General features: G+C 46.0%; 1 protein-coding gene across 6 annotated transcripts in view; it reads right to left on the bottom strand.

Annotated features, from left to right (window-relative positions):
* NAPEPLD (N-acyl phosphatidylethanolamine phospholipase D) overlaps positions 1-7,441 on the bottom strand; it is a 22,539-nt gene extending 15,098 nt beyond the window's left edge. Inside the window, exon 1 of one of the 6 annotated variants that reach the window (XM_019543596.1) lies at positions 7,345-7,441. In XM_019543596.1, the coding sequence (XP_019399141.1) occupies positions 7,345-7,382 (38 nt within the window). In that variant the 5' untranslated portion in view covers positions 7,383-7,441. Of the gene's footprint in view, positions 1-2,706; positions 2,791-6,663; positions 7,013-7,309 lie in introns of those variants that run through there. The other 5 variants (XM_019543599.1, XM_019543594.1, XM_019543595.1 and 2 more) reach the window with 5 other exon arrangements.
* Positions 7,442-11,017: the final 3,576 nt, after the last annotated feature.

Below are 11,017 nucleotides of genomic sequence, written 5' to 3'. Positions count from 1 at the left end.
AGCGCACGGGGGAACAGGGACTCCCCCAATACCTGCTGATCCCCCCTGACCAGTTTGTAGCAGGCCACAAGGTCCCCCCTTAACCTTCTCTTGTGAAGGCTAAACAGGTTCAGGTCCCGTAGCCTCTCCTCATAAGGCCTGCCCTGCTTCCCACATTGACCATTATTCTGCCAGCCTGCACAGACACAAGATATTAATACATTAAAACTGGCCCCAGGCAGCAACAGAAGTATCTACCAATGTTCAACAGAGCCGGGTTATGGTACTGACTTTCCAGCACGTAAACGTTCAGCCACAATACTGCTGTATTAAAGGGGGGTTCCCCCCCATTTAGCTTCCTTGTAGGTTTAGAGACCAGCCAATTTACATATTTGCCACAAATCACGTATTCCAGCAAACTCATCTGTATATGCAATCACTATAGAACACTGAATTCCAATTCTGAGGTTGGGCATTACATTATGGAAAGCATTCAAGGAGCAAAGTGGCCAAGGCATTTTTAAGTGTTTCACTTATCTGTACTTGTGGTAGAGGTGATATCTTTTATTAGACCAATTAAATTTTGACCACCCCCCCACCAAAAAAAAAAACCCAACTCTTTAATTGAAAACTTTCAGGCACAAAACACCTTTCTTCAGGCATAGGACTTTCTCTTATGCCTGAAGAAGGGTGTTTTGTGCCCAAAAGCTTGCAATTAAAAACTTTTTTTTTTTGCAAAAAATCTAGTTGGTCTAATAAAAAAATATCACCTCTACCATGAGTCCTGATTCCTTTTTGCCTCTCAACAGGACTACAACCTGGATCACTTATCTATGACATTCATCTTTCAAACAGTCAATTCTACTTTTTCTTAAAGTTTGTGCTTGCAAATTTGATCTGGCCCTATCTTTTAATAATGGATCAAAACAAACAGAAACAAATCAATGGCCATTCTAACAAAACAAAAGTTGTGCAAAAGCACAAAGGAGTTGCATATGTCCACCTGCCAACATATTTTCTACATAGGCACGTACCTGACTTTCATTAGCACCCTTAAGAGCATTTGAAGGGAGAAAAGTCTTCATTCACACATGACTGAATAATTTAAACCATTTTTCATGGATACGTTAAGATTGGGGCTGCTGCTCAGGGAGGTATTTTATTATTTACTATTTCATTTTAATATTCTATCAGTTTTTATAATTTCTCTTGGTTTCACTGTAAGTTGCTCGGAACCATTTTTGGGGGAAGATGGCACATGAATCAGATATTTGGATAGAGTAAATATCATGGTCGTATTTATTTTGTGAACTGTATACTCCTTGAAACTGTCCTTCTGAGTTTCTGAAGTGGACTATTTTTCTCTGTGCAGTACTGTTGATACTGCAGATAGGAGACAGAAAGATCAAATCATTTTTTTTCCTTTTAATGAAAAGGTAAAGAGAACCATTCTGAAAAATCCAACATGCTTCAACTTCGACTCGTAACAAAACCTGGCCAGGTACCTACACAAGGACTCTTGGCCCTTTCTAAACAAAACAACTCCTAGATTTGTAAAGATTTAGCAACTGTGATGTAACCAACTAGAACAGCATATAGATGTAGTGCACAATAGCCAGGAAGAGGCCCAACTTCTGGTCTACCTTAATGCTATATTGCAGTGGAACACCACACTAAAGGAATGCCGGTAGCTCTATACAGAACGTATGCAACTCCAGAACCTTACTTCAAGCTTTCCACAAAGTACAAAAGAAAACACCTTTGGGCCAAAGTTAGGTATAACAGCATCAGGGATGTTCTGTGTTCAGCTCCACGGGTGGCCGTGATGCCCCAGGAGCCCCCTCAGCCCTTGTCAACCTGGCTCTCTTTGGGCAATCTCCTCTCCTCCTCACCCGCCATGCCTTGATGAAAAGATACTTTCGGAAAACAGAAGCTGCCCCAGAGTTTTCCAAGTCAGATCTCCTTACAAGCACTGGTGTTGCTGCTTATCACCTTAAGGGCTAACTACATGGGCTTCATCCTCCCCAATATCCACATCCATGCCTCACGGGCGTTACTCATTCCTTTTCTCTCTCTCTCTGATGTTCCTAACACCTCTGTCAAGATATGGGCCCTCTGGCCCTGCTGATACATATCCCTACTGGGCTATGAGCTCCCAACCCCAATCCTTACCTTTCCTGAGCTACGGGCTCCTTGCCTAAACCCCACAATCTCTGGCTGTGATCCCCAGTCTTTGGCCCCTCTCTCTGGGCCCTGGATCCACTTTTAGGCCAGTTGAGACTCATGGGCTCCCATGGCCCTGACAGTCTCCAGTAGTGGCCCTCCTATCCCTGGGCCCTGGCTCCGCTCCTGGGCCCATGAGACCTTCAGGCTCCTTGGCCCCATTTACACTCAGCCCTCCTGGGCTACAGACCTCCAGGCTCTTTGGCCCTGCTTATTTTCGCCCTTCCTGGGCTCTGGCCTCTGGCCCAGCAACTGGGCACCCCCAGGTCAGACCTACATTCTCAGCCCCTCATAAGACTTGGGCCCTTTTGCTGTCAACACTTCCAACTCTGTCTCTGCCAGACTACAGACTCCTGGCCCTGCCTACTTAGCCCCTCCTGGACTCAAGCTCTCTCCCTCTGTGCTCCAGGCCCTCTATTCTGTATTCTCAGGCTCTTGACTCCCAGGCCTGTTGGGACCTCTTCCTCCACTTAGTCCTTTCTTCAGTCCTCCAGAATTGCTTACCCCAGCTCAGGTGTTAACCAGGAGCTCCTTTCTCTGTAGCTCTCAGAGCTAGACTGCTAGACCAGCTCAGGCCCTGGGCTTATATCCTGCTAGTCCAGCCCCCTTCTGGTCAAGTGACTCTCTAAATTGCTCTGTGAAGCACCTGCAGTCTTCTGCTCCCCTTGCCTTCTCTTAAAGTAGCTGGAGCACTAATCACACTAGTTAAGATAGGTCATTTTTCTCTGAAAAAATACTTTCCAGTTACCTAAGCAGAATTCACCGTCTTAGATTTTTTTTCATTAATTGTGAAATCATATGTTAATGTAACATTATGGCTGAGATTGTATACAAAGATAAAGTGCATGCAACCCACAAAAATGTAATACGTTTAATAGATAGGTATACTTATGCCTATGGTAAACTGGACATGAAGTTTCAGGCAGAAAAGGAATTTATTTGCAAATAGTAGGGGGTTTAAAACATGAACTTGGGGGAAAAAAAACAAACGCAAAAAAACACCTGCAGTCTTAACTACAAAGTTGCTGCTAGTTTGATTTTTTTTTTTTTATTGTTCCCAGCACTGAAATTGCTTAGTGGCTAATGGATAGTTTGAGACTAGAAGCTTATGAATGCAGCTATATGTTTATCATAAAGCATTCAAGACTGCTCAAAGCAATCAGAATGGCAGAATACCTAAACACTTCTGGCCTCAGATTTCACAGAGGATGCCTCAAAGCTGTTGAACTAATGGCCGTCACAGGATTCTTTTTAAGTGTTGTATTTTTCCATTACAAAACCGGAAAGGGAGGGACAAAGTGTACAAATATAGGATTTTTAGGATCATCACTATATGCCCAATCATAGATGGGCATGATCCAAGCCCAATCTTTTGCCATATTAAAAACACCTATTTTACAGCTCAATCCAGCATAGATTGGAAACGATACCTATACCTTTGCAATAACTGAATGTACTGCTAATAAGTTACAAATCACTGAGTAGATACTAGAACACATTAACTTATTAGAAAACATATTTAAGTAGTATATGCATCTCTCTTGGGTATGCAAAAGAAGGTACAGGAAACCCTTGCTGTTCACGAGCTCTGGGTTCGCGGATTCAAATTCGCTGGGTAGGGCAGAGCCAAGAGCCGGACAGAAAGCGAGTGCCAAGGATGTGGAGGGAGGCAGTGGTGGCAGCATCATCTCCCTCCTGGAGGCAGCCGCAATGGCACTCAGGGGAAGGGGTTGGTCCCCAGGCACTGTGGGGGAGCCCCAGGGATGGGGAGGGAGGCAGTGGCAGCAGCAGCATCTTCTCTACCACTGCCGCCGGAGGCAGCCGCAGCAGCGCTGGGAACAGCCACTTGGGGGGAAGGGGTCAGTTCCCAGGTGCTATGGGGGAGCAGGGTTGGCTGTGGGGCCTGATGGGGAGCCCTGACAGTATTCACAAATTTCACCATTCACAGGGATCTCCGGTACGTGTCCCTCACAAATAGCGAGGGTCTCCTGTACTACATATTATTGATATCCACGCTGATTTCAGTAATATGAATAAAATAAATTGTTGAGAGCATATTGTCAAAATAAGTGGCCACCAAAGAACAAAATAATCAGGAACTACTATTTATATACTCCTTTCTCTTTCTTATTACACACATGGAATAATAAGTTACATGATTCTGGATTTCAAAGGTTGGAATATTAAAGTCTAATTGGAAAATTAAAATAATTAAATATTAATGAATTCTAAGGGAACATTTAAAGTTACAAAAAGGAAATTCAGAATTCAGGTAGCTATGTTAACTTGAAGGCATTGTCTTTGTGTTGCATTTTCCCTAGTCTGCTACTATGGTTCCAGTGTAAACAGAGTAAGATGAAACTGTTTTGTTTTGTTTTTTAAAAAGAATGTAAAAATGTAACCAGAAGAAACAAGAATAGAAAACACCACCTATGCACAGCACAGGACAGCTAAGCTAGCTATACTGTCAGGATCTCAGGACCAGATGCAGCCCTGCAACTGGATGTCCAAGGCTGATGGGCCCTGCTCCTACAGACAGTTCCAGTCAAGTCAAAAGGTTCTGTATAAGAAAAGAAATTTTGCCTGTATGGATCCAGCTGCAGGGTCTAGCCCACATTTTTATTTTATTATTTTCTGACTCAGGTAGGAGTCCTATAAATACTTACACATGCAAACAGTGTCACTGCCTCCAAGGGGGGCTACTCACAGGAACACAGTTAAAGCATATACATACATCTACAAAGGACTGAGGTTCTTTGTTACTTTTAATTGTCAAACTCTGAAGGTATATTAATTTGGGACTATTTTGCAGTTGTATGCACATTATCTGCTTACTTGGGAGGGGAACTTTTATTATTTGATTTTAGGGCATCAAAAGTGTTCTTTCATTAACTAAAAGTCAGAATTAATAGAAAAAATATTGTGAATGTATACCATGCTCTGAAGATACTTTAGTTTCTATTACCAGATGTATAATATTTTAAATTAAATAAAATAATATTTCAGATGAGCTATTTGCTTGCTATCGCATCATATTTTTTCTTGCTAATGTGTAGAGACAGCATGTTTGTAGAAACAGTATCTGGGAATATTGTTGTAGTCTCAATCTGTAAGCACAGTTACACACCAGCACAAGATCAGCAGCAGGTCATTTATGCTTGACACCTGGACCTTCAGTTCTGCAATCTGGGCTCAGCTGCCATCTCTATCTTGTGGTTATAAGCTTTAAAAAAAAAAAACCACCAAAAAACAAAGAACAATTTTTCCCTCCCCCACGGTTTTTTTTTTTTTAAATCAGATAGGCACATTCTTTTGCAAAATGCCACCCCCAAAAAATTCAACTTCTCAGAAGGAACTATGCTAAATGTTCAGGCTTCTCAATAAAGCGGTTGCATTTTTAAACATATTTTAAAAATCCCCAACCAAAAAAGCATACTATACCCTAACCATAATAAAATTTAGCTGATATATTCAAAAAAGTCAGCCTGGGGCAGATCTCCAGCATGAAAAAATATGACCATAAATCTCCTCAGACATGCCAACATCCTAATATTATTAAAATACATCATTTAACTCTAAAACATATTGAACCTTACCAGCCTAATCTCTACTGCATATGATGGTATGCTGTCCTACTACTCTTTCCCTTCATTATATTCCCTTTTGATTTGTCTACATGTTTTAGCTTCATTCAGTGGTGTCAGCACCTATTATGTAGCTTTGTACATATTTAATGGTATGCTACTGGGAACCAAGGCCACACCTTCCCATACATTTGAAGAACTTGCACATTTTGTGTGCATCTATAATTCAGTAAATAAAAAAAAGGACACACATGAAGAGTCAACATTTCCACAAAGAAAACTCCGATCCAATGCAGCATATGGCTTACAGTCAAATCCTTCTTTCCACTCTAGCGGCACTTGGATGCAAGATGGCCCAGAGATTTTCTAAAACCATACTGTGAGTTGGGGATTAGAACTGGATCCCAGTGGTAGTCTAACCAGCATACTACAAGCCTGCCCTTTCATATTCATTAACAAAACACAAAAGACAAGGCAATGAATGATTTTATAGATGACCAGAAAACAGAAAACAAACTTTAGAGCAGCTGTTATGCGCAAAGGCTCTAATTGTTATATCAACACCTGCTGCTTTCCTATTCCCAACCAAGCAGACGGGGAAAGAATTTGAAAATGATACTGAGATGGAGAAAGAAATCAATGGCTTTTTTTTTTTCAGTCACCAAGATTATTATGGATGGAGATGTGACAGAACCAGATCTCTTTCTCAGCTGTTCCCACAAGTATATGCAAGTCTCAAAAATAGGTATTAGGGTTTACAAAGTTTGTCTGTCTGTTTCAATTTTTTTTAAAAAAAAACAAAACCCTTGCTTTTCCCCCATGCTACAGTTTATCATGACTACCCTCTGCAGTTTCACTTCTTATCCCTTATCCATACTTGCCAGCACCTCCCTATCACTTCGTACCACCAGGGCTTCAGCACGCCGAGACAACGTTTCAGGGAAAGCCGAACGGAGCGTTTCATTTCCAGACACCAACACCAATCTTTTTCATATCGGTTGCTCGAATTTCAGCCAAGGCCGAGCACATTTCTCAAGCGTCCGATAGATACCCTGCCGTGGGCTCCTTTCTGCTCCAAGACTTTTCAACCGAAGTCTCGCCTGGTCTATAAAACCAGTCCGCTGACTTTTGTCAGCTACTCCTCGAAGATGTCGCCGGCGACAGCCCCGCGAACAGGGGCGAGGCTGGCAAATGCGGATCCTGGCAGGGCACCGCTGCAAAAACACTGAGGTGGCAGCAAAGGCGGCGCTGCCCTGGGCAGGTACGGCGTGTGCTCGCGCCTTTCACGAGGGGCAGGGAGCCGCCTCACCCGGGCGGCAGGTGCCGGGGCCGGTTCCCTCCTTACCACACGGACAATGTCCGCCTCCCCTCCCCTCCGCCGCGCCAGCCGCCGGCCTCCCAGGAGATTGCAGTGCGGTTGCCACGGGCATCTGTGGAGGCGCTTTATTTTGCCCTGGGAAAAACTGGGCCGAGGCGGGAGGGGGGTCCTGGGTCGGGACCCTGAGGCCGCGGGGGCTCCGCACCTGCAGGGCGATGCGACACGAGCGGCCGCGCTCACCTCCCGGCCTGCGGGGCCTCGTCCCCCGCCGCCTCCATGCGGCCGCCGCCGCCGCCGCCGCTCGCCGGCGAGGGGCTGCCTAGAGCAGCTCCGGCTCCACAGCGTGCCCGCCCCCTGCGCCCCGGGAGGCCCCGCGGTGGCTGCTGGGCTCGGAGCTTGCGCCGCCCGCAGGGCCGTGCGCAGCGCGCCCGCGACAGCGTCGTCCCGAGCCGGAGGAAGGAGGCCCGCGACCGCTGAGCGCAGGGATGACGGAGGATTCCTGGGCCCAGCACACGTTGCCGCCGGCACCCAGCTGTCCGAGCCAGGGGCGCTCAGCCCCCCACGCCCCATCGTTTGGCCTCGGGGGCAGCAGGGGGAGAGTCGCACCGCCCGGGCCCTTGGGCAGCGAGGCCTCGCGTGCCGCCACAGGGGCCCACCCCGGCGCGCGGGGGCCCACGTAGGAGGTGCGCGCAGGTGCACGTGCGCCCCCTGTGGAAAGGTGGCCGCTCACCACTCCCCCTTACTGCCAACACTGCCGGCATCTGCAGGTGGTTGCCGACTGCCGGTCTGCACTCGCTACCCCCAGCACCGACGGCGCCTGCAGGCACTTCCCACTTACCGACGCTGCCCACAGTGCCCCCCCCCAGCCTCATGTTCGGGCCAGGCGACAGGGTGCAGCAGGGTGGGCAAGGCCTGCACCGTTTGGTTGGCGGGCTGAGCAAAAAGTTTGAGCACCGTTGGTCTGAACTATCCCTTTTGCTGTGGAGGGGTAGCATCCCCCCCAAAATCATAGAGATCATAAAGTAAGAGGGCTGCAAGGGATCTCCAGTGGTCATTTAGTCCAACCCCCTGCCTAAAGTGGGACCACACCTATCCAAACCGTCCTGCACAAATTCATGGTTTAACTTACTAGCAAAACTGCAGGGTCAGCCCTGGCACAATCAAAAGACATGTCATCCTAACTTGACACAAGTAAAGCAGGGGGACCTTGGCAGCCAGTGACCTGGTGCTGCAAAAGTTAAAATGTGCTGGAGAGATCCAAGGAAGTAGGCTACGCCACCCACTACAGAAGAAGGCAAAACCCTCGCAGTCCGTACCAAAATAAGGATGCCAGTATTTCAAAGCTATAAATAAAGACCGCTGCCATCTCTATAGCTTGCTGTTTTTAATTTCCAAAGAATTGCAACGGAAAACATCTCTTATGGTGTAACATAAGGAAGAAGGTTTTTGGATTATGGGCATTTGGTGGTTGGAGTAATTTATTGACAGAAATCTGGATCCAACACCTGTATCTACCAAGCACTCGGCCCTTGTAGCATCAGAGGCTCCTCTAGTTTACAGGAACCCCCTAATAGAGTCAGCACTTTAACAAACTGAAGTTTTCTGAAGGGTGTGAGTTCTCCATTTCAATGTTCAGATATGGCTAGATAAGTAAATAAGATCTTAACCCCACTCTGCTGCTTTGCTAGGCTTTAATCTTGAAAATTATGCTCACATTAATACATCTACATTTCTCCATGGACTGAGATCTTGCAGTGGGGGGGAGGGCGTGTGCTTTCCAATGACCCTCAGAGCCACGTTGTCCAGTCTCACACTCCTGGCAGGGTCACCCATGGAGAGCAGGACTTGAGGGGAGGTTCCAGACAGCACAGTCCAATCCTAAGTCCACTGCGGTGGATCAGGTAGAAAAAGGATCTCAACAGCTGTAAAGATGGAAGAAGGGTGCAGCAAGATAGAGGTCTCCTGTTATCTAGTTTTCTCCCTTGCTGCTGGACCTTGTCAAGATTGGGTGGTTGCTGTTTCTGTGCACCATGGAAAACAATCACACACAGGCTTCTACCAAAGGAAACAACATGCTGTCCTGTAGCAACCTCCAAAATGCCCTGCAGCAATGGACTGATGGTGATGGAGATGGGACTAGTAAATCCAGCAGCCTCCAGCCACAAATCTGCATGCAGGCAGCAGTAGACTGCAAACACATGGTGGTCACCTTTCACCTGGGTTGAGACAGCAGCTGCCAAATTGCACCCCTATCATGACTGAGCAGTCCTATTCAGGATCCCACATGGGGAAGGAGCTAGAAAAGGTACCATAAAACTGAACTGTGTTATGCATTCCCGGCTGGATAACCTCATCTAATGGAGTCATTCTGAGGTCAAAAACATAAAACAATGATTTTCACAACATGGAACATTCACACCTTCATGATAACCAACACAACAAACTACCAGAAAGAACTGCCATTGTCACCAGGGAACTAGTGAGCTACAACATCAATACTGCAGCTCTGAGTGAGACAAGATTACTGGATAAGGGTCAGCTAGGGAAGGGGATTGAGGCTACACCTAATGGAAGGGGAAACCAGCTCACGGTAGGCATGATCGCGGCATTGACTTTGCTATCAAGAACCAGCTTGTCAGTCAACTTACAGAGCTCTTTGTGGATGTTAACAAATGTCTTCTGACTCTGTCTTAAGCTCAGCAACAGTCAGTATGTCACCATTGTCAGCACATATGCCCCAATGCTTGATGCCAATGATGATGTCAAAGACCAGTTCTACTCCAGCCTTGACCCCATTCTGACTAACACTCACAAGGAAGACAAGATCACTCTCCTCAGTGACTTCAACACCAGAGTTGGATGTGACCTGGAACTCTGAAGTGATACCATTAGGAAGGAAGGAGTAGGGAAAGGCAACTCCAATAGCTTCGTTCTCCTGAGTAAAATGTGCAGAGCATGATTTTGTCAGTGTGAACACCATCTTCAGACAGAGTGCAAATACAAGAACACACAGAGATACCCTCGCTCCAAGCACTGACACTTTTTCAACTATGTTAACTTCTCATTAGAGCCTGTCATTAAATGAGAATGTCCATTGCATGGTTTGCATGATAGAAAACAATGACTACTGGACAGATCACCATCTTGTCAGATCCATTATAAAAATCTTGATTACTCTGAAATACCAACAGCAGCCAAAAGCAATGCAAAGGATTCTTAATGCCAAATCTCTTCAAGATCTGTAAGGATTTCCAACAGTGTCTCCATGGAAAGCTTTCTGCCCTGTCCACAAATGAAGGCAACATTGAGGAACTCTGGTAGCAGTTTAAAACCACCATTCATATGACTGTGCTGAATATTTTGGCTATACACCAAGACTGGCTGGATGACAGCAATGCCAAGATTCAAGCCCTCCTCAGCCAGACGAGAAGGGCTCATTCTGCTTGGCAAGATGACACCTCAGCTCAGCAGGAGGAGGAGATGTATCAGCTCCTAAAAGCTGAAGTTCAAAAGGAGGATCCAGGAAATCAAAAATCAGTGGTGACAAGATACAACCAAAGAGACACAGCTCTATGCTGACAAACATGATATGCTAAAGCTTTCTCCAGGGAACAAAAAACATCTACAGCCCATCTTCCTACAGTCGTACTCTTCTGCAAATACAGGATGGTTCAATGCTCAAAGACAATGAATCTATCCAAGCTAGAGGGAAAGAGCATCTTGACACACTCCTGAGCCGCGAGTTGACTGCAGTGGATAACAACATTGAGTCCATCCCCCAACACCCTGAAAAGGGATCCCTCTACAATCCTCCTATCCTAGAAGAAGTCTGGCATGCCATCAAGGAAACCAAGAACAGCAAGGTTCATGGACCGGATGGCATACCTGCTAAAATCTACAAGGCTGGTACCAA

The sequence above is a fragment of the Crocodylus porosus genome, unplaced genomic scaffold, assembly GCF_001723895.1.
Source record: "Crocodylus porosus isolate Cpor-Errol unplaced genomic scaffold, CroPor_comp1, whole genome shotgun sequence".
Lineage (NCBI taxonomy): Eukaryota > Metazoa > Chordata > Crocodylia > Crocodylidae > Crocodylus > Crocodylus porosus.
This window is presented reverse-complemented; position numbering and strand designations above follow the sequence as displayed.